The following is a 25,888-nucleotide window of genomic DNA, read 5'->3' on the forward strand; positions in this document are numbered from 1 at the left end:
TATTCATCCAGAACCTGGTGTAGGGACATTCAATCAAAAATTTGATTCAGTTAGGCAAAGCATTTTATTTCACGTTAAAGTACATCACGTAATTATAACATTTTATTAAATGCGTGCTGTTGGTGCACGCGCCTTTTTCTATTTAAAACCGAGTTGATGCCCATGAAAGAGAAGTGTTGTTAATAAATCAGTAAAAACTTAAAATATTAAATGCTTAAAAAAGCTACAACAAATTTTATAATTTTCTAAATAGTTCGTTTTGATACATCACTTATTATGTTTTTTATTATTGCTAAACGTGACGAGATAGAAGGAGCCTGGAAGACTTAATATCCGTTATAATTATTAAAGCTCCTTTTTTACCATAACAAAGATTGTCAGAACATACAACGATGTTTTCGAGATTGGCACGATTTTCAACAAAATTAATCTTCTATTATTATGAAGCAGGCTCAAAGTGCACATAATAGTAGTGCGTTGCATTATATATCATAAAATTTTTAACAAAAGCATTTAATTATTTTCCAGATTTAGGGGCGTAGAATTTGTGCTCCTTAGTGTCTCGCTTATGCTTGTAGGAGGACTTTTCCGTCTCAAGCAGGGCTGCGGGACACGTTCCCGAGTGCACCACCACGTACTCCTTTCTGTAGGACGAGTTTCCGTCGAAGCCACTGCCGCCAAATCCTATGTGTGACGCCAGCTGCTTTCCCCTGTGCGACGTCTGCGTGACCCGCTGCTGCTGCTGCTGCTGCGATTGGAAGTTTCCGTACGACTTGGCCTCGCTCTGGCCGTAGAACGCGCCTCCGCCGACGCTGAGGTTGTCTTGTCGGACGACGCGTTCCGCCCGCTGCCCTCCTTGGTGCACCGTCCGGGAGTCGGAGGCGCCGTGTCGCACCTCGTTCGAGTGTCTGTGCAGCGTGGACAGGCTGACGCGGTTCGCCTGCTGCTGGTTGGTGTAGCAGGACGACGCCGACTCGGTGAGATTGTTGATGCTCTTGCGCTGGCTCAGCGCCGACATGGACGACACGTGGACGGACTCGTTTGACGGCGCCGTGCTCTTCCTGTGCAGCACCGAGTTGCTCACGTCCTCTGCAGTGGACGAGATGACGCTCTTGCGGTGGTGCTGCGCTGACTCGGACAGGTTGTGCTGGCTTCTCGACTCGGAAAGGTGCAGGCCGCCAGAGACGGACGAACTGCTGACGTTTTGCATCGATGAAGAGGTGCTCAGCTGATGTCCACTCTGTCGCGTGCTGCTGGACACCGACTGTCCTGTTTGCTGGACGCTCCTCGAGGTTTTTCCAGATTGTTGGATGTTGCTGGACTGCTGGACACTTTTAGTTGCTTGTCCAGATTGTTGGATGCTGCTGGACAGAGCCTGTCCCGATTGATGGACGTTCCTTGTCGTTTGTCCGGATTGGTGGATGCTGCTGGACACTTGGTCCGACTGCAGGACGCTGCTGGACACCTGCGAGGATTGGACGCTCTTCGAAATTTGTTCGGACTTTTGGACTTGGCTGCTGGAGATTTGCGAGCTGGACTGCTGTTGCTGCTGGCTGGAGCGGCGGACGGAGGAGCTCGTGTCCGTGCCAATTGCCGAGAAGATCTGTGAGGAGCTCTCGGATCTGGCTTTCGTGTTCACTGCTGAAGCCTTTCTGTTGTTCGAAATCACGGTCTGCCGTTGTTCGGAGCTTTGCGAGACGTCGCTGGACGCCAAGTGGCTTTGGGTCGACCTCACTTCTGAGCTTTCCCTCTGCTGGGAGTCCCTCATCGCCGATTGAGAGCTGCGATCGACGGTCGACGACCGCTTTGTTGTCGTCACGATGCTGCCGTCCGGCATCACTCTCGTCTCCGTGTTTGAGTTGGACGTGACGTTCGAGTGCGACTGCGGCACGGCGTCCGCGGGCCCGCCGGCGTTTCGGACGACGGTCTGGCGCCTCTGGGTCGACTGCGTGTCGTCGCCAAAAGAAATCGAGGACTTCATCTGGTTGCGTCTTTCAGCTCGAGTAACGTTGGTGTACGCGGCGTTGGTTCGAATCGAAGTGGTTTTGTCAAAGGCCGATCGATTGACCGACTTTCCTTCAAAGGTTCCCGTCTCTATTTTCAAATTGTCCGAAGGCTTTTTAACCTCGGCCCTCTCGCCGACCAGCACTCTGGTCGTTTTCTCTCTGGTGTCGACGAACTCGCCCTCTAATTTCAGATTGTCTTGGTGCTTCACGGTTGCGTACCGTTCGCCTCTCACGGAACTTGCTTGCTCTCGCCTGGCGAAGTCGCCCTCAAGTTTCAGGTTGTCCTGCGGCTTCTTAACCTCGGCTCTTTCACCTCTAGGAACATTATCATCACGCGGTCGACCTTCGAAATGACCCTCAGGCTTAAGGTTGTCTTTCTGCCTGATGGGTGCTTGTCTTTCACCTACGCCAGGTGTCTGCTTCTGAGGTCGATCGAAGTCACCCTCCACCCTCAGGTTGTCCGGGTGCTTGATGGGAGTCTGACGCTCTCCTCGCCCGTAAGGCTGTCTCTCAGGACGGTCGAAATCACCCTCCACTCTCAGATTGTCAGGGTGTTTAATGGGAGATTGGCGTTCGCCCTGTCCGACAGGGGTCTTGTGGGGCCTGTCAAAGTCGCCCTCCACTCTCAAATTGTCCGGGTGCTTGATTGGAGACTGGCGCTCTCCGCGTCCATACGGCTGCTTTTCAGGGCGCTCGAAGTCGCCTTCCGGTTTCAAATTGTCCGCGTGTTTCACTGGACTCAGTCTTTCAGCAGCCTTGAATGGTGATTTGTCCGGCCGGTCAAAGTCTCCTTCCACTTTGAGGTTGTCGGGGTGTTTGATCGGCGACTGGCGTTCACCCTTGCCGGGCACGTTGCGTTCTGGTTTGTAAAATTCACCCTCCGTCTTCAGATTGTCTGTTGGCCGTTTCACGTCGGCTCTCTCTCCACGGAGCGGTGCTTTATCCTTTGGCCGATCTTGGAATTCTCCATCCATGTGAAGGTTGTCGACCGGCCTTTTGACCTCAGCTCTTTCACCTCTGACAACCTTGAAGTCGTCCCTCCTGCTGTGGTCCACGAATTCACCCTCCATGTGTAGCGTGTCTGTTCTTCTTTGGATCACTGCGCGCTCGCCTTTTACCACCTGTGAACAAAGTAAATACATTTTTAATTATTTCATATTGAATAATTTTATAAATTAGAATTGACATGAAATAAAAAAGCATCCTTAATGAAGAATATAAATATAATTAATATAAATATTGATCGCATTTTGAAATTATGCAAGCATCATAAAAATTAAAAACGTTTTTCAGTCTCAGATAAATTAAAATTAGTGATTTTTTTACAGGCACAAAAGCAATTGTTTTATTGAATTTATAATTGATGCGAATTGTGTTGTGGCACACTAGCTGGTTTTAATTTTTTTTTAATTAAATTTAGTACATTTATAGCGAGCACATTTTTGCTTTTAAAGTATAATTTTAATTCCATGTTATATATTATATTTTACAGTTTTCATTGATTCTTACCCTGAATTCGTTCCTGGTTCTGTATGAATCATCGAATTCTCCTTCCATTCTCAAATGGTCCTCGTGGTGCACGATTTCCGCTCGATCTCCTTTAGTGGCCGTGAACTCGTTCCGCGGCCTATATGACATTTCTCCCTCAGGATGCAGGTTGTCCTTGGGTCTCTGCACGTCGGCCCGGTCGCCTCTGAGGGGGGTCGTCTCCTTGGGGCGTCTCTCGAACTCGCCTTCCACCTTGAGATTGTCAGGGTGCTTCGTCTGCGATACCCGCTCTGCCGGCCGATACGGTGCTTTGGACGGCCGCTCGAAATCGCCTTCTGGTTTCAGGTTGTCGGAATGCTTGATGGGCGACTGGCGCTCACCACGTCCCGGAGCCTCCTTGGGCCGCTTCTCGAATTCGCCTTCAGGTCTGAGATTGTCCTGCGGAATCCGCACTTCAGCCCTTTCCCCACGAAGCGGACGCTGCTCAGGTTTGCGTCCTTCGAAGTCACCCTCGGGATGGAGATTGTCTTGCGGCTTTTTGATCTCGGCACGCTCCCCTCGAGTGACAGAGTATTCGTTTTTGTAACTGTGGTCAATGAACTCTCCTTCCACGTGCAAGTTATCCTTGTGCACGATTCGCACAGTCCTTTCGGTGTTTTTCACCTGAATGCATATAAATGAGTATTTTTTCACCATTTATATTTTATTATTTCTCTTACCGCATAATCATTTCTTGATCTATAAGAATCATCAAACTCTCCTTCCATCCTCAAATGGTCTTCATGAACGACCACTTCGGCTCTCTCTCCTCTCGTTGTGGCATAGTCGTTTCTTCTTTGCGGCTCATACACGCCTTCTTGTTTCAAATTATCTACATGCCGCACAATTTCCGCTCTTTCTCCGCGAACAACCTGATCGGAGAGTTGTCAAAATTAGTTTTATTAATATTCTCGACATTCTCAAATAAAATTATCACGGCTGATATAAAAAACATTCGCAATTAAATTAAACTAAAAAAATTAAAATAATGAACAAGATGATCGCGTGCTATTTAAAAAAAAGTATAGAGCAAGCAATTTAGAAAAATTCAAGAATAGTGGAAAGCGTAAAATGTAAAATTTTATTGTGTAAGTAGTATGTTTAATACAAACAAAAAATTTAACAAAATTGTTTTATTTACCTTAAAGTCATTTCGAGTTCTGGAAGTCTCGTCAAATTCACCTTCCATTGTGAGATTGGTCTTGTGGTGTACGATTTCTGCTCTCTCGCCGCGAACGACGCTGTAGTCATCGCGGTGTCTCTTTTCGAACTCTCCCTCGGGTGCCAGGTTATCCTTTGGCTTTTTCACCTCCGCGCGCTCCCCTTTGAGTGGCGCTGTGTGCTTTGGCTGTTTCTCGTGCTCGCCTTCTAATTTCAAGTTGTCCCTCTGCTTAATGGGTCTCTGCCGCTCGCCGGGCTCTGCCATCTGTTTCACGGGCCTCTCGAAATCTCCCTCGGGCTTCAGGTTGTCTGCATGTTTTATAGGCGAAGGGCGGTGGCCAGGGCCAACCGACTCTTTTGACGGCCTATCAAAGTCTCCCTCGGGCTTCAGATTGTCGGGATGCCTAATTGGCGAAGGGCGGTGACCTGGACCAACTGACTCCTTCGATGGTCTGTCAAATTCGCCCTCAGGCTTCAGGTTGTCTGCATGTTTTATAGGCGAAGGGCGGTGGCCAGGGCCAACCGACTCCTTTGAAGGTCTATCAAAGTCTCCCTCGGGCTTGAGATTGTCCGGATGCCTAATTGGCGCAGGGCGGTGGCCTGGACCAACCGACTCCTTTGAAGGTCTGTCAAATTCGCCCTCTGGCTTCAGGTTATCGGCGTGTCTTATTGGCGACGGTCTGTGGCCGGGGCCGACCGACTCCTTCAACGGCCTATCAAAGTCTCCCTCAGGCTTGAGATTATCCGGATGCTTTATTGGCGACTGCCTCTCCCCTCTCGGGACAGTGCCTTTTTCAGGCCGGTAGAAGTCACCTTCAGGATGCAGGTTATCGTCATGGCGGATCGGCTTCTGTCTCTCTCCTGGACGGTAACCTGCCTTTTCTGGCGTCTCAAACTCTCCCTCAGGTCGCAAGTTATCCTGCGGCTTTTTGACTGGAGCGCGGTCTCCTCTCTTTGGAGTGAAGTCGTCCCTGGGCTTCCCATCAAAGTTGCCCTCGGGTTTCAAATTATCAACTGGTCTCTTCACCTCGGCTCGTTCTCCAACTGTGGTTTTATAGTCGTCTCTGTATCGGTGATCCACGAAGTCACCTTCCATGTGGAGATTGTCAGTGTGCTTAACAATCTGACTCCTTTCAACGCGAACAACCTTGAATTCCAATAACACAGTTGAAATTAAAATGAGTTTGTCATAATGAGAGAAACATCTTTATTGGTATGCAACCCGCTGCAAAGTAATGTATCGCGGCACAGTTTCCCTCCCTATACAAGGCGTATTAAGAATTGTGTATTGTTTTGTATGATAAATTTTTAGCTTTGATAGAATTTCTTTTATAAAATTCTCTTTAATTATATTTTAATAAAAATTACAACAAAGTAAAACTTACCTTGAACTCATTTCGCGACCGATAAGTATCATCAAACTCTCCCTCTAGCTGCAGATTATCTTGCGGAACCACAATGTCAGCGCGCTCCCCTCGAGTCGGTGCTTTCTTTTTCGGAGTGACTTCAAACTCGCCCTCGGGTCTGAGATTATCAGTCGGCTTACGAATTTCGGCTCTTTCGCCACGACCTGGTGCTGCCTCTTTCGGGTGCCGCTCGAATTCTCCTTCCGGTTTCAGGTTGTCCTTTGGCTTCTTGACGTCGGCACGTTCGCCTCTTTTTGGGGTGAAGTCATCCTTCGGTCGGCCTTGGAATTCGCCCTCAGGTCGCAGGTTGTCGTGCACTTTGTATGGAGTAACACGCTCAGCTGGCGAATACTGCGTTTTTTCAGGACGCTGGAAGTCCCCTTCCGGATATAGGTTGTCTTGGTGTCTAATTATTTGGCTTTTTTCCACACGAGTCATCTAAGAACAAAAATATTTAATTTAAATATTTCATTAAGAACCATTTGGTTTTGGAAATTAATTTGAAATTTTTGTTTTGGATATATTAAGATAATGAACAATAAAAATTAATGATGATATAAGTTTAAAAATAGTTATACGTTTGAAAAATTCTTGTTTCACGAGCATTAATAGCAAATAATTACCTGATAGTCATTTCGTGATCTGTATGTGTCATCGAATTCACCCTCCATGCGTAAGTGATCCTCGTGTTTGACGACTGGAGCTCTATCTCCGCGCTTTGGCCCATAGTCATTTTTGGGGCGCCCTTCGAACTCTCCTTCTGGCTTCAGGTTATCGCGTTGTTTGACGGGTGACTGTCGCTCAGCAGGAACGAACTTGGTTTTTTCTGGTGCCTCAAATTCACCTTCTGTGTGCAGGTTGTCTGTAGGTTTGATAGGAGTAGGTCTTTCGCCGCGTTTCGGAGCTTCCTTTTCAGGTCTGGTGAATTCTCCCTCCGGTTTAAGATTGTCGTGCTGCTTATACGGGCCCTGCCTCTCAGCCGGCACATACTTTTGCTTCTCCGGCGCTTGGAATTCTCCTTCGGTGTAAAGATTATCAACTGGTTTAACGGGCGTGGGCCTTTCACCTCGTTTCGGGGCTTCCTTTTCAGGTCGGGTGAATTCTCCCTCCGGTTTAAGATTGTCACGTTGTTTAACGGGTGATTGTCGCTCGGCAGGAACGAAACGCGGTTTTTCTGGTGCCTCAAAGTCGCCTTCAGTATGGAGGTTGTCCGTTGGTTTGACGGGCGCTCGTCGCTCGCCATGCTTGGGGACCTCCTTCTCAGGTCTCGTAAATTCTCCCTCCGGTTTAAGATTGTCGTGCTGCTTATACGGGCCCTGCCTCTCAGCCGGCACATACTTTTGCTTCTCCGGCGCTTGGAATTCTCCCTCGGTGTAAAGATTGTCGACTGGTTTAACGGGCGTGGGCCTTTCACCTCGTTTCGGAGCTTCCTTTTCAGGTCGAGTGAATTCACCCTCTGGTTTAAGGTTGTCACGTTGTTTAACGGGTGATTGTCGCTCGGCAGGAACGAATCGTGGCTTTTCTGGAGCTTCGAAATCACCTTCAGTGTGGAGATTGTCAGTGGGTTTGACCGGTGTTCGTCGCTCCCCATGCTTGGGAACTTCCTTTTCAGGTCTGGTGAATTCACCCTCTGGTTTAAGATTGTCATGCTGCTTGTATGGGCCTTGGCGCTCAGCAGGCACATATTTCTGTTTTTCTGGCGCTTGGAAACCTCCTTCAGTGTAAAGATTATCAACTGGTTTTACAGGCGTGGGTCGCTCTCCACGTTTTGGCTTTTCCTTTTCAGGTCGGGTGAATTCACCCTCTGGGCGGAGGTTATCCTCTGGACGCCGCACGTCAGCCCTTTCTCCACGTTTAGGTGAGAAATCGTCCTTAGGGCGTCCTTCAAAATCACCCTCAGGTTTAAGGTTGTCACGTTGTTTAACGGGCGATTGTCGCTCAGCAGGAACATAGCGTTGCTTTTCTGGGGCCTCAAACTCACCTTCAGTGTGGAGGTTATCAATCGGTTTGACGGGCGTTCTTCGCTCGCCATGCTTGGGGGCCTCTTTTTCAGGTCTGGTAAATTCACCCTCAGGTCTAAGATTGTCACGCTGCTTGACGGGTGACTGCCGCTCAGCAGGAACAAACTTGGTTTTTTCTGGTGCTTGGAAATCACCTTCCGTGTAGAGATTATCAACCGGCTTAACGAGGGTTGGTCTCTCGCCGCGTTTTGGAGCTTCCTTTTCAGGTCTGGTGAATTCACCCTCGGGTTTAAGGTTATCGCGTTGTTTGACGGGCGATTGCCGCTCGGCAGGAACGAAACGTGGCTTTTCTGGAGCCTCGAAGTCGCCTTCAGTGTGGAGGTTGTCAGTTGGTTTGACAGGCGTTCGTCGCTCGCCGCGTTTTGGAGCTTCCTTTTCAGGTCTAGTAAATTCACCTTCGGGTCTGAGATTGTCGCGCTGCTTGACGGGTGATTGACGCTCGGCAGGAACATAACGAGGCTTCTCAGGCTCTTGGAAATCGCCTTCAGTATACAAATTGTCGACAGGCTTAACAGGAGTCGGTCTTTCGCCGCGTTTCGGGGCCTCCTTTTCAGGTCTGGTGAACTCGCCTTCAGGCCTGAGATTATCTTGCGGGCGCTTGACGTCGGCTCTTTCTCCGCGCTTGGGAGTAAAATCGTCCCTCGGCCGCCCTTCGAAATCTCCCTCTGGTTTAAGATTGTCATGCTGCTTGTATGGACTTTGGCGCTCAGCAGGAACATATTTTTGTTTTTCTGGCGCTTGGAAATCGCCCTCTGTGTGAAGATTGTCAACCGGCCTAACGGGGGTTGGTCTCTCGCCTCGTTTTGGAGCCTCCTTTTCAGGTCTGGTGAATTCACCCTCTGGTCTGAGATTGTCGCGTTGTTTTACAGGTGATTGCCGCTCGGCAGGAACATAGCGTGGCTTTTCTGGAGCCTCAAAATCACCCTCAGTGTGGAGGTTGTCAGTTGGTTTGACGGGTGTTCTTCGCTCGCCACGTTTCGGGGCCTCCTTTTCAGGTCTAGTAAATTCACCTTCTGGTCTGAGATTGTCTTCAGGCCGCTTCACGTCGGCTCTTTCTCCACGCTTGGGTGCAAAATCGTCCTTGGGGCGCCCTTCGAAATCGCCTTCAGGTTTAAGGTTATCGCGTTGTTTAACGGGCGACTGCCGCTCAGCAGGAACGAACTTGGTTTTTTCTGGAGCATCAAACTCGCCTTCTGTGTGGAGATTGTCAGTTGGTTTGACGGGCGTTCGTCGCTCGCCACGTTTGGGGGCCTCTTTTTCAGGTCTGGTGAATTCACCCTCTGGTTTCAGGTTATCTCGCTGTTTTACTGGCGACTGCCTTTCACCAGGCACAAACTTGGGCTTTTCATGCGATTGGAACTCTCCTTCAAGATACAGGTTGTCCATGTGTCTCACAATTTGACTTTTTTCAACACGTACAATCTGCAAACAAACATTGTTAAAAATCGATTTATTAATTAATTAATTTATTTAAGAGTTGATAAAATTTAGCAGCAGAAGTTTTTTTTTAAGTTTCAAATATACATGATAGAATAAATTGTTTTATATATATATATATATATATATATATATATATATATATATATATATATATATTAAATTTATTCACTTGGATAAAACTGGCAAAATTGTAATATTAGAAACGTGAAACCATCAAATTGGAACATTGTTCTTGAATATTGGAAAAATTCAGATTTTATGAAGAAATTAAAAAATGGTTAAATAAAATTTTTTTTTGCTCTCAAGTTTAACAAGTGTCTTCAATCGAATGTATTTAAATTTTCTATTAGCATCCAATTTTTTACTTTATTGAAATGGATTAAGTCACACGTTATGTAGATATTTGAATCAACTTTAAAATTTAGTTTACTTAAAATATACAATCCTTTTTTATTTAATTAAAAATTTATTTTGACAAATGATTAATAGTTTGTGGTCAATATAAATCAATTTGGTCTAAAAACCATTTTTGTAGCTTTGTATGGCTTTAATAATAATGACGTAGTTATACAATTTTTAACAGCTAATTTGTTTGAGGTTTTTTTATAAATTAAATTACAAATTACCTTGTAATCATTTCTTGATCTATAAGTGTCGTCAAATTCTCCTTCCATCCTGAGGTGATCTTCGTGGATGACGACTGGAGCTCTATCTCCGCGCTTAGGCCCATAGTCATTTTTGGGGCGCCCTTCGAACTCTCCTTCTGGCTTAAGGTTGTCGCGTTGTTTCACGGGCGACTGTCGCTCAGCAGGAACGAACTTGTTTTTTTCTGGTGCATCAAATTCACCTTCTGTGCGGAGATTGTCAGTTGGTTTGACGGGCGTTCGTCGCTCACCACGTTTCGGGGCCTCCTTTTCAGGTCTGGTGAATTCTCCCTCCGGTTTAAGATTGTCGTGCTGCTTATACGGGCCCTGCCTCTCAGCCGGCACATACTTTTGCTTCTCCGGCGCTTGGAATTCTCCTTCGGTGTAAAGATTGTCAACTGGTTTAACGGGCGTGGGCCTTTCTCCACGTTTCGGCTTTTCCTTCTCAGGTCGAGTGAATTCACCCTCTGGGCGGAGGTTATCCTCTGGGCGCCGCACGTCAGCCCTTTCTCCGCGTTTAGGTGAGAAGTCATCCTTAGGGCGCCCTTCAAAATCACCCTCGGGTTTAAGGTTGTCACGTTGTTTGACAGGCGATTGTCGCTCGGCAGGAACGAATCGTGGCTTTTCTGGGGCTTCGAAATCGCCTTCAGTGTGGAGATTGTCAGTTGGTTTGACCGGTGTTCGTCGCTCGCCATGCTTGGGAGCTTCCTTTTCAGGTCTGGTGAATTCACCCTCTGGTTTAAGATTGTCATGCTGCTTATACGGGCCCTGCCTCTCAGCCGGCACATACTTTTGCTTCTCAGGCGCTTGGAAATCGCCCTCTGTGTAAAGATTATCAACTGGTTTAACGGGCGTGGGCCTTTCTCCACGTTTAGGCTTTTCCTTTTCAGGTCTAGTGAATTCACCCTCTGGGCGGAGGTTATCCTCTGGGCGCCGCACGTCAGCCCTTTCTCCGCGTTTAGGTGAGAAGTCATCCTTAGGGCGACCTTCAAAATCGCCCTCTGGTTTAAGGTTGTCACGTTGTTTGACGGGTGTTCGTCGCTCGCCATGCTTGGGGGCCTCTTTTTCAGGTCTCGTGAATTCACCCTCTGGTCTTAGATTGTCTTCAGGTCGCTTCACATCAGCCCTTTCTCCGCGCTTGGGTGCAAAGTCGTCCTTGGGGCGTCCCTCAAACTCACCCTCAATATAGAGGTTGTCGACATGTCTAACAATCTGACTTTTTTCAACACGCGTAACCTGTGTGCACAAAAAATTTAATTATAAGTATGCCTATTTATTTAGCGCATATAACATAAAAGAGATATATAAAATGTATAATGGTATTACCTAAACGGTGTGTTAATTAAATCATGAAAATAGTTCAACAATAACATTTTTGTCTTATTTGCGGTAAGTTATATTCTTTTGCTTGTTTTTTATATTACAATTTATGCAAAGATCACCGAAAATTATCAACTGTATATAATAGTAATCATAAATAATAATTATACATATTATTAAATTATCTATAGCTGCTGAGTATTTTAAAGGCATAAAATTAATATACTATCAAGGTAACGACTTATTATCATAGCATAATTACAAAATTATTATTTGTAATATGATCGTTTTGCAATATTATGTAAAAATAGTATTGAACTCATATAATTAGTTTTCTTAAAATTTGAATTAATTGACTAATGGCAAGAAAAAAATTATTCGTCCATGTTTGCATTTTAATTTTACCTGATAGTCATTTCGAGATCTGTATGTGTCATCGAATACACCCTCCATGCGTAAGTGATCCTCGTGCTTGACGACTGGAGCTCTATCTCCGCGCTTTGGCCCATAGTCATTTTTGGGGCGCCCTTCGAACTCTCCTTCTGGCTTCAGGTTATCGCGTTGTTTGACGGGTGACTGTCGCTCAGCAGGAACGAACTTGGTTTTTTCTGGTGCCTCAAATTCACCTTCTGTGTGCAGGTTGTCAGTTGGTTTGACAGGTGTTCGTCTCTCGCCATGCTTGGGGGCCTCCTTTTCAGGTCGGGTGAATTCACCCTCCGGTCTGAGATTGTCATGCTGCTTATACGGACCCTGCCTCTCAGCAGGCACATATTTGGGCTTCTCGGGCGCTTGGAAATCGCCTTCTGTGTAAAGATTATCAACTGGTTTAACGGGCGTGGGCCTTTCTCCACGTTTTGGTTTTTCCTTTACAGGTCGGGTGAATTCACCCTCTGGGCGGAGGTTATCCTCCGGGCGCCGCACGTCAGCCCTTTCTCCACGCTTGGGCGCAAAGTCGTTCTTGGGACGCCCTTCGAAATCTCCCTCGGGTTTCAGGTTGTCACGCTGTTTGACAGGCGATTGCCGCTCTGCAGGAATGAATCGTTGCTTTTCTGGAGCTTCAAACTCGCCTTCAGTGTGGAGGTTGTCAGTGGGTTTAACGGGTGTTCGGCGTTCGCCATGCTTGGGCGCCTCCTTTTCAGGTCTGGTAAATTCACCCTCCGGTTTAAGATTGTCGTGCTGCTTATACGGGCCCTGCCTCTCAGCCGGCACATACTTTTGCTTCTCCGGCGCTTGGAATTCTCCCTCGGTGTAAAGATTGTCGACTGGTTTAACGGGCGTGGGCCTTTCACCTCGTTTCGGAGCTTCCTTTTCAGGTCGAGTGAATTCACCCTCTGGTTTAAGGTTGTCACGTTGTTTTACGGGCGATTGTCGCTCGGCAGGAACATAACGTTGCTTTTCTGGAGCCACAAACTCCCCTTCAGTGTGGAGGTTGTCGGTAGGTTTGACGGGAGTTCGTCGCTCGCCATGCTTGGGAGCTTCCTTTTCAGGTCTGGTGAATTCACCCTCTGGTTTAAGATTGTCATGCTGCTTGTATGGACCTTGGCGCTCAGCAGGAACATATTTTTGTTTTTCTGGCGCTTGGAATTCTCCCTCTGTGTAAAGATTGTCGACTGGCTTAACGGGCGTAGGCCTTTCCCCACGTTTCGGCTTTTCCTTTTCAGGTCGGGTGAATTCACCCTCTGGGCGGAGGTTATCCTCTGGTCGCCGCACGTCAGCCCTCTCTCCGCGTTTAGGTGAGAAGTCATCCTTAGGGCGCCCTTCAAAATCACCTTCAGGTTTAAGATTGTCACGCTGCTTTACGGGCGACTGCCGCTCAGCAGGAACGAACTTGGTTTTTTCTGGCGCTTGGAAATCACCTTCCGTGTGGAGATTATCAACCGGCCTAATGGGGGTTGGTCTCTCGCCTCGTTTTGGAGCCTCCTTTTCAGGTCTGGTGAATTCACCCTCTGGTCTGAGATTGTCGCGTTGTTTTACAGGTGATTGCCGCTCGGCAGGAACATAGCGTTGCTTTTCTGGAGCCTCAAAGTCGCCTTCAGTGTGGAGGTTGTCAGTTGGTTTGACGGGTGTTCGTCGCTCACCATGCTTGGGGGCCTCCTTTTCAGGTCTAGTAAATTCACCTTCTGGTCTGAGATTGTCTTCAGGCCGCTTCACGTCGGCTCTTTCTCCACGCTTGGGTGCAAAATCGTCCTTGGGGCGCCCTTCGAAATCACCTTCCGGTTTAAGATTGTCCCGCTGCTTGACGGGTGATTGACGCTCGGCAGGAACATAACGAGGCTTCTCAGGCTCTTGGAAATCACCTTCAGTATACAAATTGTCAACGGGCTTAACAGGAGTCGGTCTTTCGCCACGTTTCGGGGCCTCCTTTTCAGGTCTGGTGAACTCGCCTTCAGGCCTGAGATTATCTTGCGGGCGCTTGACGTCGGCTCTTTCTCCGCGCTTGGGAGTAAAATCGTCCCTCGGCCGCCCTTCGAAATCTCCCTCTGGTTTAAGATTGTCATGCTGCTTGTATGGACCTTGGCGCTCAGCAGGAACATATTTCTGTTTTTCTGGCGCTTGGAAATCGCCCTCTGTGTGAAGATTGTCAACTGGTTTAACGGGCGTGGGCCTCTCTCCACGTTTCGGCTTTTCCTTTTCAGGTCGGGTGAATTCACCTTCAGGCCGAAGATTATCTTCAGGACGTTTTACGTCAGCTCTTTCTCCTCGCTTAGGCGTGAAATCGTCTTTCGGGCGGCCGGTGAAAGCTCCCTCAGGCTTCAGATTGTCGTGTTGCTTATATGGAGTTTGTTTTTCCGCAGGCACGTATTTCTGCTTCTCTGGCGTTTGAAATTCTCCTTCAGGATGCAGGTTATCAACTGGTTTGCGGATGGGAGCGCGTTCTCCAACAGTGTGGCTGTAATCGTCTCTTCGGCGGACATCTGTATATTCACCCTCGATGTGCAAATTATCCTCTTGGCGGATCATTTGAGTTCTCTCAGTACGCGTAACCTGAAAACGAGATATTCCACATTTTTTAATTATTTGATAAATTTAGTAAAAAAAGCAGTAATTATTTAATTAATGAGTTTTGAAAAATTTACTCACATTGTACTCGTTTCTTGAGCGATATGTATCATCAAATTCGCCCTCCATTCTGAGATGGTCCTCGTGCTTCACAATCGGTGCTCGATCACCTCGCGCAGGCACAAAATCTTTTTTCGGCCGTCCTTCAAAGTCACCTTCAGGGTGCAGGTTATCGTGCGGTCGCTTCACTTCAGCACGCTCTCCGCGTTTTGGCGTAAAATCATCCCTAGGGCGTCCTTGGAAATCACCTTCAGGCCGCAGATTGTCTGGATGCTTGATAGGCGACTGACGCTCTGCAGGTGTAAAGCCTTCCTTCTCAGGTCGTTGGAAGGACCCTTCAGGGTGCAGATTGTCGGTGGGCTTGATAGGAGTTGGCTTTTCTCCGCGTTTGGGTGACTCGCGATCTCTTTTAGTGAACTCGCCCTCGGGCCGCAGGTTGTCCTGGGGCTTGCGGACGTCGGCACGCTCACCACGCTTTGGCAAGAAGTCATCTTTAGGCCGAGCCTCGATGCTTCCTTCAGGATGCAAATTATCTACTGGTTTGCGAACCGGCGCACGTTCGCCGCGGGTGTGGCTATAGTCATCCCTGTGTCGCTGGTCTACAAATTCGCCTTGTAAATGCAAATTGTCTTCCTGACGAATCATCTGGGTTCTTTCAACTCTTGTAACCTGTAATGCGAAATTGAAATTTAATTATTTGAGATTTGCGATGTTATTTTATTAAATTTAATTTAATATTAATTAATTGAAAGCTTACATTGTATTCATTTCTAGATCGGTAAGAGTCATCAAATTCACCCTCCATTCTCAGGTGATCTTCATGAATGACGACCGGCGCCCTGTCACCTCTGGCGGGTTTGGGGCCGAAATCGTCTTTAGGCCGTCCTTCAAAGTCACCTTCAGGTTTCAAATTGTCTTTTTGTTTGATCGGGGATTGCCTGTCACCGCGAGCAGGAACCGGCTTTTCTCTTTTGGCAAAATCGCCTTCAGGATGCAAGTTGTCCTTAGGTCTTCTGACATCTGCTCTTTCGCCCCTCTTGGGGGTGAAATCGTCTTTAGGGCGGCCCTCAAAGTCTCCCTCCGGCCGCAAATTGTCGTGTTGCCTGATGGGCGCCTGCCGTTCTCCTGGCGAGTATTTTTCCTTCTCAGGCCGTTGGAAGTCTCCCTCCGGATGCAAATTATCAGTTGGTTTCACGGGACCTGGTCTCTCTCCACGCTTTGGAGATTCTTTTTCCTTCCTCGTGAACTCGCCCTCGGGCTTCAGGTTGTCTTTTTGTCTGATTGGCTGTTGCCGCTCGCCAGGCGCATAAGCCTCCTTTTCTGGTCTGTCAAACTGTCCTTCAGGTTTCAGGTTATCGGACGGTTTGATCGGCGTTGCTCGATCGGCCCTTTTTGGAGACTCGCGCTCCCTTTTAGCAAAGTCACCTTCTGGGTGAAGGTTGTCTCTGGGTTTTCTGACATCGGCGCGCTCTCCTCGCTTAGGCGTGAAATCATCTTTTGGCCTCCCCTCGAATTCGCCTTCTGGCTTCAAATGATCGACAGGACGCTTTACATCAGCCCTCTCGCCTTTTAGAGGCCTTGAATCATTCTTTGGACGGTCGTCAATAAATTCTCCTTCGAGGCGTAAATTATCTTCGTGCCGTATGACTTCGCTTTTCTCATTTCGCGACACCTGAAATTAAGCGAAATAATTTTATTTAAAAAAAAACACTGCACCTGCTAAACTCTATCATATTTATTTACTAAATTGAGGTACAAAAATTTATGTCAATAAATTTATGTTTCATAATTAAAAATTTAAATAATTGTATTAATATGAACCTAAGATATTTTTGTAAAATTAGATTTTGTGGAGATCGGTGAAACGGTGTGAAAAGTATTATATTTTGAAATATTCAACAAACAGAATTATTTTACGAGAGCAGCAAAGAATTGTAAAAATTTATGGGGACGATTGTTGTTTTGCACGCATAATAGCGTTTGATAAATTATTCAAATAATTAAAAAATTTCGTCACAATTTGCTTTCATTTTATCATCTTTAGATTCTTTATAGTTTTTTTAAAAATACAGATTTACAGTTATTAATAAATTTTCTGTTAAAATATTGGCAATCTTATCAAATAAATTATTCTAAAATCAGAAATTTTGCTTACAGATTTGAACGCAGTCGCATTTGTGGACTCAAAGAATTGTTCACCGTCAAGTTTGGTCCAAGTCCTTCTGCGTTCTCCACGCACAAGTCCAGTGTTTTTTACATCAAAATCTTCCTGGGATTGCGTGACGTGCTACATAAATTTTTTAAATGCGAGAGTTACATTATTAAATCGTTTAATTAATTATTACCTCAAAACGTCCTTCGCCAACAGTCAAATTATCTCGGTGGCGCGTGACCTCAATGCGCTCAACCGATTGGTGCGCTTTGTATTCGCTTTTGCTTGTGGTTTCTTCAAACGAGAGATCACCTTCCAATTTAGTAAACGTGTTGCGGCGCACCATCTTCGGGCGCTCGACGAGCTCGCCGGTGAAATCTGCTTTCGAGGTGGTAAAATCTAAAACATTACATTGGATATGATTAAAATATAATAAAAATTGTTGGCTTAAAAACTCACCAACAAAATCTCCTTCGGGCTTGAGGTGGTCCTCAGGTTTTTTCACGTCGGCTCTTTCACCTTTACCAGGAACGATATTATCTCTCTTCCCGATGAAATCACCCTCGGGCTTCAGATTATCAGTTGGTTTTTTCACTGGCGCGCGGTCTCCTTTCAGAGGCGCAGGCTCTTCTCTTTTTCCAGTAAAATCTCCTTCGGGACGAAGGTTGTCTTTCGGCCTTTTCACTTCTGCCCTTTCGCCCTTTCCAGGCTCGGCATTATCTCTCTTGCCTGTGAATTCGCCTTCAGGACGCAAATTGTCCACCGGCTTTTTGACAGGAGCTCGCTCACCCTTCAGAGGAGCCGGCTCCTCCTTTCTGCCGGTGAACTCTCCCTCCGGCCGCAGGTTGTCGGTCGGTTTCTTCATGGGCGCCCTTTCACCTTTTCCTGGCACGTAATCATCTCGCTTTCCGGTGAACTCGCCTTCAGGGCGAAGGTTGTCTGCTGGAATTTTCACAGCGGCCCTTTCGCCCTTCAATGGACCTGGCTCGTCTCTGCGGCCAGTGAAGTCTCCTTCCGGCCGCAGATTGTCCTCAGGCTTCTTGACAGGCGCCCTTTCACCTTTGCCAGGTACAAAGTTATCTCTTCGCCCTGTAAATTCACCTTCAGGACGCAAATTATCCACGGGCTTCTTGATTTGCGCGCGCTCCCCTATTCCCGGGGCGGCATCCTCCTTACGCCTTGTGAACTCGCCCTCAGGTCGAAGGTTATCTTCAGGGCGTTTCACGTCAGCCCTCTCTCCCCTCTGTGGCACCGGCGTTTCCCTTTTGCCAAGGAATTCGCCCTCAGGGTGGAGATTGTCACGATGCTTGATAATTTCGGAACGGACACCCTTGACGCCCGAATACTCGTCCTTGCGGGTGCCCTCAAAGTGTCCCTCCATCCGAAGGTGGTCTTCTTGGCGCCGGATCTCCGCACGCTCGCCACGCACAACTTTGAACTCTTCTTTGTTTCGACTCTGGCCCGAAAATTCACCTTCGAGCCGAAGGTGATCTTCGTACTTTCGCACTTCTGCCCTTTCGCCAACCACAGGCTTGTAGTCCTCACGCAAATGAGGCACGCCTTGGAAAGGTCCTTCCAGATGCAAGTGGTCTTCATACTTGTATCTGAAATTTATAAATGAAATTCATTTATTTAAATCTCCCTTCAATTAGAAAAGAAGTGATTTCATATGTGAATGGATATGATAAATGCGAGCAATTACCCTTTTTGCCTTTCAGCCTGTTTTTTGTCGAATTCTGAGCGGTACGCCGAGACCGATTCAATTTCTCCTTCAGTCAGGTGCAGCTCAGACTCGCGCTTAATCGGTTTTTGCCTTTCGAACGGCATAGGCACGAAAGTGGTCCTGAAAAACAGCACGCTATAAAACCGAAAACCAATTGACTCGCGGCCAATCATACTTAGAAGTTGTGCTTGTGTCGATTTCTCCTTCCTGGTGCAGGACGGTGTCCAGCCTCTTGATTTTTGGTCTGTCCACCTCATCAGGTCTGAACGCCTTGTATTCCGTGTGTGAAATCGAGTCCGCAGGGACGTCAGCGCCTTTTGTTGGAGTGAAAATAGGCTCGTTTGCTCCTCCATGTGTGCAATGGTGCCGGCTGAAAAGATAATCATGCGCGATCTTTTAATTTAGCAATCGTAAAATCACGTGCACAGCTAGCTGTCTTAATTTTATTCTTGCGAGTTGCGTAATAAATTTCGTTGTATATGGTAATGAGGAAAACTGAGAGCATGATTAACATTATTCTGAGAAACAGCAACGTCCTTACGTTCGTTAAGGGATTCTGTATTTACGCTTGTCTTTACAAAGTAAGATAGTGATTGATATTCCATTGAGTTGACGCAATAACAAGTACGGACTGTGCTTACTTGTAAATTATTTTAATCAGATTGTTCATTTGTTTCATTTAGAGTAATCGATATTTGTGGCATTTGTCTTATTATGAATAAATAAAAATTTTAAGTTTTTAAATAACATGTTTAAAGGAATATTTGCTTCAGTTTATATTGAGCAAAAAATGAACTTTTACTGCGTAGAAATTTAATTATATTTATTTATTTATTAAAATGTTTTGGGAGCCAACATATACATAGATTAGGAGAGCCTTAACTCCAATTAGTTTAATTGGCCCGCCCAATACGCAGTCAGCAGCCAGTCCGGACTTGCTTTTCTATTGAATTGACACTGCTGCCATTGTTTGTCAGTTTATTTCCATACTATCGTCGTTTGATTCGAGCAGAGGAAAAGTTGGCAGTGAGCAGCATTGAGTCATTTCTCGGTGCCGAGAGATGCATTATAGTGTACTTCAGGGCCCGCAGACCATGTAAGGCGAAACCAGTTTGATTTTATTCCGTGACGTCACCTATCTGGTGCCGGCCGACGAGAGGAACATATTTTATGCTCACAAAAAGCAGCGGCGGGGTCAGCCGTCAAGAGAAATTTTCTAGTCGCCGGAGCCGCAGCGATCGTTTTCGCCAGCGCGCCGCCTGACGACTGCAAAGCCCTCATATTTCGATTTTCCGTTTCCACAGTGGCTCAAAGCGCTGCCTTTTGGAGAGGTCATGGTTTAAGACGACTTTATTGCGTGGAATACGAGCTGCCTCATTATTTACTATGACCTACTGCTCTAGGATTCTATTCACATTTGCAACGTGGAAAATATGAGACGTGGCGTAATTAAGCACCAGTGGCTTGTCACTTTTCATAATTGTCAAAGCTGGGGTTGACGTGTGAAAAAAGCGTGATAGAATTATTTACTCTGTGCGGTAATTCGATCCGAAATTGAAAACACATATAAAATCCGTAAAATCATTGAGGTGCAAAATATATGCTGAATTGGCACGAAAAATGTTGTCGTGACCAAGAATAATTATGGAGTGCCTGGATTTACAATTTTAATCAGATTTCCACACACACAATAATTTCTCCCAAGTTTTGCTGCCAAATTGTCTGCAATTTACGCTAATTTTACGAACGCTGGTCGGCAATCAAGTGGCATCATATTATATTGTCAACGATTAAATAATTGCGAGCAATTGCCTCTGCGCGCGGTTGTCTGAAGGTCGAAAATTAAGAGAACGCACTGCCGCTGACGCATGGTTTTATTGCTCGTTCGCTTTCTTTGGTCAGCAATAAATTCGTCAATAATATTTTTGAGCGTGCTGCATCGATAATAATTCTCAATTTTAAACACAGCAGCGTTACGCAAATGCGCATTAAACTAAGCAAATTATTAACTGCTCTTCGGTGGGGCCGAACGGTTTGTCGGGGACTGATGAAAGTGCAGGACCAGTTTTTAACGCTGGATTTGTCACATGTGCATGTATAAGTAAGCAGAAAGATCATTTACTCTCGCGCACCTAATAAGGCGTACAAGTGAGGAGCTCCGTGCTGATTGGAGAACAACTTGCCTTTAACGGCCTACTTAAGTCTATTATGACTCGCAGTGCGAGTGTGTTTTTCAGTCGGACGCGCGCGTCTTTCTCCGACACATACACACAAAGCATATATTTGTATTCTGCGCAGGAAACGCCGAGCACAAAATCCTTTCACTTACGTGCCGCACACGCTAATTTTGCCAGATTTTCAGCTCGAAAAATGCCGGTATGAACAATTTTTGTTTTTATTCCGAGTTGTGTGTGCGTGTATCGATGGTTTTGATAAAAGAAGCCGCAATAGTAGTGATCAATTTGAGGATGTTCGCCACCTAAGCTAATCACCCTTGAATCCCCTCGCTGAAAAAATGACACGGAGAGCGTGTGGATTTCCATTTTTTATTTCGCGGGGAGGAAACGCAGAAGTCCCTCAAACGCGGTCGAATATCCTGCGGCCCGCATCATCGTGAACTTAGACACTATTCTCTCTTTCTTTCGCTTCGTTCAAACAGATGACTCAAGGGCGGGCAGTGAGAAATTATCAACTGCGATTCTCTCGGCTTGTCGCACCATTATCATAATGGTGTGTGGACTCAGCAGAGCGCTGACCTTGTTGGCCGCTGAACATAATATCATGAGTGTGATGTCATGATAACGTGTGGGAGATTCAAATTGTGCGAGAAAAAGGGTTACGTCACGCAGCTCGACGCGGAAATTTTTAAATCCCACTTGTCTAAATATTTTTCGCAAACAGCTGATGCGAGCTGTCGACTTATTTAGCACTTTGCTCAACGTCTCCCAAAAATGGTGCAAACAGATGCCTAGCCGACTAAGCAAACCGCTCCTCGGGCGACGAATTCGTCGAGTTTGTACAAGCGGGAAGTAGTTATTGCATACCAAACGAACTAGCTGGTATGATTAATATATTCAACGCGTCGTGCGGCGATATTTTAATCGATCATTAATTGCTCCCTTATTTGTAGAAGACATGCTAATAATATTCCTTGTTGATGTTCGTCAGGTAATCTCGAGGAGCTAAACTGTTAATCAACATACAGCTCTTAAAATATCTCCGCCAGCTTTTAATTCGCTTTCAAACAGATAACAAGTCTTAAACACCCAGTCGAAAAGTGCTAATCAAACTTTTGGAGCATATGACATTAAATTGTTATCAACACCTAAAAGATTCAGATAAAAAGAAAAAAGTTTCCAAAAAGAGACCGCTCATCATAACTTAAAAGGAAAAAAGTGAGCAACGAAAATTCCACGAACAGTTTGTTAATGTACTTGGTTTTGCGCAAGTCTGCTGGCGTATGACTTTGTGAGCAATTAGCATTGAGTAAAATCCACCGCCTTGTAAGCCCACACATCCTCTTGCTGGCAAAACGCGTAAAACGAAACTAAATCGAGTCATGAGCTAATCGCGAGTCTGCGGTTTTGTCGGTCTGCACGTAAAGCGGCTTGATGCTTCTCGCGATCAGAAGCAGCAATCAATCTCTAGCAACGTGTTATTAGTTATCGACTACACGAAACTATAAATTGAGGCCTATACACGTTCCCCACAGTCTATAGCTGTTCAGTTTTTCTTGATATGAACGTGACGGCCGAGTGAATGCAAAACATGGAATGGGGACAGGTCAAATTATAATTATTAAAGCGAGTGCAACGCTCGATTAAATTATTATTAAATTTTCTCGGCCTCAAGTGGACATGTTTACAATTAATATTTATTATGCACTATGTGGCTTGCGTAATGCTTAAGTTTGAAACGGATATACATTTAATATTCTGTATTTTTTTAAAGTAATTGAATCAATCTAATTTCACTCACCCGCAAGTGCAGATTTCACAAACGCACTGCTCGACTTTGGGCTGGGAGTATTTTTCCGTTTTGCTCTTCTTCTCTCCTGCCATCCCTCTCGCCACTTTTTGTTCCCGATTTTCGGCCACATGAGATGCTGTAACGTCTTCAATAGTGACACTTTGTTCGGCAACCCCACGTGTGCTCTCCTTATCTCGCGATGTTTGCTGCTGTGACGCGATAAATTTCGAATCCTTTGAGCCATCGCGAGTGCTACCACCCTCGTTGCTGCTGATTACAATCGTCTCGTTAATTATGGACTGCTGTGTATTATTTGTGTTGGTGCTCGAAATGTCGACACTGCTGCTGCTGTAATTCTCCTCCACCGTCGTGCTGTCGGAGGAGAACACATTTTGCGAACTCTGTCTTTTCTTCAGCTCCTTGAGCACGTCCTGCGGCATCGTGGCGCGGCCCGCGGCCGGCTTCGTTTTCGGACTCTCGTCCGGACGCTTTGCGACGGACGGCTTTCCAGCCGCCGGCATCGGCGTGTAGATGATTTTCTCGACCGTGGTTAAAACCTGCTGGTCACCGTTGTCGGTTGCGCCGAGGTTTCGTGGCGTCGGGGTTGGGCGCTGGGTAGTGTTGCTCATGATTTCGTGCGACGACACAGACGTTCTTTGCTCCATGGTGATGGATTCGTGTCTTTGCTGGGATTCGCTGGACACGTCGTCCGAGTAGGTAGAGTACTGCACCGTTCTGGTCGAAACCGACGGCTTTCCAGCGGTCGGCATTGGCTGATACGTGACCTCCTCGATGGTCACCTTTTTTTGACCGTCATGAAGGTCGATATTAGCGTCTCGCCCAGATGGTTTTCCGGCTGTGGGCATTGAACGGTGAGTCACCGACTCCTGACCGTCAGAGTCTCGTTTCTGACTGTCCCAAAGTTGATTTCTGGACATCGAGGGCTTTCCAGCGGTAGGCATTGGCTGATACGTGACCTCCTCGGTGGTCACCTTTTTTTGACCGTCATGAAGGTCGATATTAGCGTCTCGACCAGATGGTTTTCCAGCTGTTGGCATTGAGTGGTGGGTCACCGACTCCTGACCGTCAGAGTCTCGTTTCTGACTGTCCCAAAGTTGATTTCTGGACATCGAGGGCTTTCCAGCGGTAGGCATTGGCTGATACGTGACCTCCTCGGTGGTCACCTTTTTTTGACCGTCATGAAGGTCGATATTAGCGTCTCGACCAGACGGTTTTCCAGCTGTTGGCATTGAGCGGTGGGTCACCGATTCCTGACCGTCAGAGTCTCGTTTCTGACTGTCCCAAAGTTGATTTCTGGACATTGACGGCTTTCCAGCGGTCGGCATGGGTTTATATTCCGCCTCCTCCACCACATAACTCGCAGAACTTTTTTGGTCTTGTGTAGATGTTTTTGACGTTTGGTAGTGTGTAGATTCTTCGACAACCATGCCATGTTGGCTCTCTAGAACCCTGGTCTGTGCACCCTTTTGATCACGGCTCCACTGACTCGTCCTCGTGGACACTGAGGGTTTTCCAGCGGTAGCCATAGGTTGATAGGCGTGTTCTTCGACGAAGCTAGTCGAGCCTCTGTCATCTGTGAATTCAATGTTGGACCTTTTTTGCTGTTGCTGACGCAACAACAGGTCCTTCTGATCTCTTGAAGAAACAGACGGCTTTCCTGCTGTCGGCAATGACTTGTAGACGGTTGTCTCCTCCACGGACACATTTTGCAGGTCAGTGCCAACGATTTGGGCGGTGGCATTGCGTTGCTCACGGATGTTTTGCTGTGAGACGGACGGCTTTCCAGCAGCCTGCATCGGTTGCTGGTACACGATTTCAGTGATTTTAACACTGCTACCATCGTCCATGTTGATGTAGTGCATCGTCTGGCCGGGCACTTCTTTGAGGCTGCCGGCAGCATCGCTCGAGCTGGCGTTGGGCCTTGGGCCTCGGTTGACGGTCGGCTTTCCGGCCGCAGGCAGGTCGTACGTTAGGACTCTCGCCTGGCCCTTCTCAGCGTTATCCGAGCTGGAGCTGGTCTTGACCGCAGACGTGGAGGAGGATCCAGTTGCGTCGCTGTCTACGGCGTAGGTGGTGCGGCTGGTGTTGACCGTCTGTATGCCCGCCGCCGGCCTGCTGTAGGACAGCATCGTGGCCTCGCCCTGTTCGGTGACGTTGACGCTGGAGCTGCTCTTAACCACGCTGCTGGACGAGGACTGTTGCACGATCTCCTTGTTGGAGCTGCTTCTCACCACCTCCTGCCGGTAAGACGGCCTCCCTGCAGCAGGGATGCTCACATACTCGACGCCGTCCTGTACGCTGCGGCTGCTGGAGGACTGTTGCGCCTGCATCGAGGAAGAAAATTCACTCTGTGCGCTTTCGAAAGCGGAATACGCGTGAACTTCACCTGCGCTAATTGCCGTGCTAGAATTCGATTCAAACATCTCTGATTTACTGGAAGATTTTGAAACGGTCGATTGCCGTTTGCTTGATTTTGATTCGGAAATGCTCATGGATTGAAGGGAGGAAGCCGCCTCCATAATAGAGGCCATGGCGTCTGTTTCTATCACACTGGAAGCAGCCTCGCTCACCATTGAGGCCGACTCCGTGACTTTTGACTGCGATTCCCGAATTTGGGAACTGGAACTAGACATTTTCTGTGAGCTCGAGCTCGCTTCCACGCTTTGCGACTGCGACACGTTGGAACTGTTAGATTCCATCAATTGAGATTCCATTAAACTAGAACTCGCGGATTCCATCATCTGGTGGGACGACGAGGCCGAATTAGAAATTTGCGAGCTAGAAAACGAATTTTGACTCTGCGACTGTGCCAGTTCTCTGCTCTCCATTACTTCTCCCAATTCTACGGCCAGCACACTGCCATTGCTCTCCGTGATGGTAAATTTCCGCTTACGCTGCACATCTTCCGTCTGACTTACTTGCAAAACTTCTTCCACCACATTTTCAACTACCTCGGTCGTGGAGCTGGATTTTACCACCACGGATGATGAACTCGCGGCTGACGTCGCGACCTGGCTCGTGGATGCGGCACCTGCGGTGCTAATCTTGTTAGCGGCGCTTTTCTTTCGCGCCGCGGATCCCTCGCTCTTTTTTGTCACTGTCATCGCTGCACATTTATCCGCACCACTCACTTTATAAAATAAAAAAACCGAACTATCGGCCAATTTAAATAGGCGGCCGGCGTCCGATGTGTAGCGACCGAGTGCTCAGTCTCTTATGAGGTAGGACGGCTCGACGCCTAGCATAATACACCGGCCTTCGGCGCCGGAGAGCAGGCCAATGGGAGAAGTGCGCTTCCACTTCTTATTCCACTAAAGGCTATACGAGAAGAGAGGGCACCTGCATCATGCTTGGTGGGCGAAAGATAATCTCTTCGTCATCATGTGTGTGTTTTTTTTCTCTCTCAACCAGAGTGAAAAATATTTCCCGGCCTACACT

General features: G+C 47.0%; 1 protein-coding gene across 1 annotated transcript; it reads right to left on the reverse strand.

Moving 5' to 3' along the window:
* Positions 1-40: 40 nt before the first annotated feature.
* Positions 41-25,705, reverse strand: Sdb (SAXO downstream of blistered). The gene is made up of 16 exons (XM_065491501.1): positions 22,439-25,705; positions 18,636-18,830; positions 18,440-18,580; positions 17,197-18,341; positions 16,931-17,136; positions 16,741-16,872; positions 15,343-16,257; positions 14,607-15,254; positions 11,931-14,510; positions 10,188-11,441; positions 6,724-9,543; positions 6,080-6,538; positions 4,675-5,841; positions 4,214-4,405; positions 3,516-4,157; positions 41-3,127 (listed from the first exon to the last, which is right to left on the reverse strand). Exons 1-16 carry the CDS (start codon positions 25,552-25,554, stop codon positions 518-520), a joined length of 18,222 nt encoding a protein of 6,073 aa, XP_065347573.1. The 5' UTR covers positions 25,555-25,705; the 3' UTR covers positions 41-517.
* Positions 25,706-25,888: the final 183 nt, after the last annotated feature.

Source organism: Cloeon dipterum, chromosome 4 (genome assembly GCF_949628265.1).
Source record: "Cloeon dipterum chromosome 4, ieCloDipt1.1, whole genome shotgun sequence".
Lineage (NCBI taxonomy): Eukaryota > Metazoa > Arthropoda > Insecta > Ephemeroptera > Baetidae > Cloeon > Cloeon dipterum.

Excerpts from the sequence above, each read along its gene's own strand:
- Sdb (XM_065491501.1), bottom strand. The coding sequence starts at position 25,554 with ATGACAGTGACAAAAAAGAGCGAGGGATCCGCGGCGCGAAAGAAAAGC. Across the intron at positions 18,831-22,438 it reads TGTGAAATCTGCACTTGCGG|CCGGCACCATTGCACACATG; the intron begins GTGAGTGAAATT and ends TTATCTTTTCAG. Across the intron at positions 9,544-10,187 it reads GATCAAGAAATGATTACAAG|ATTGTACGTGTTGAAAAAAG; the intron begins GTAATTTGTAAT and ends GTTTGTTTGCAG.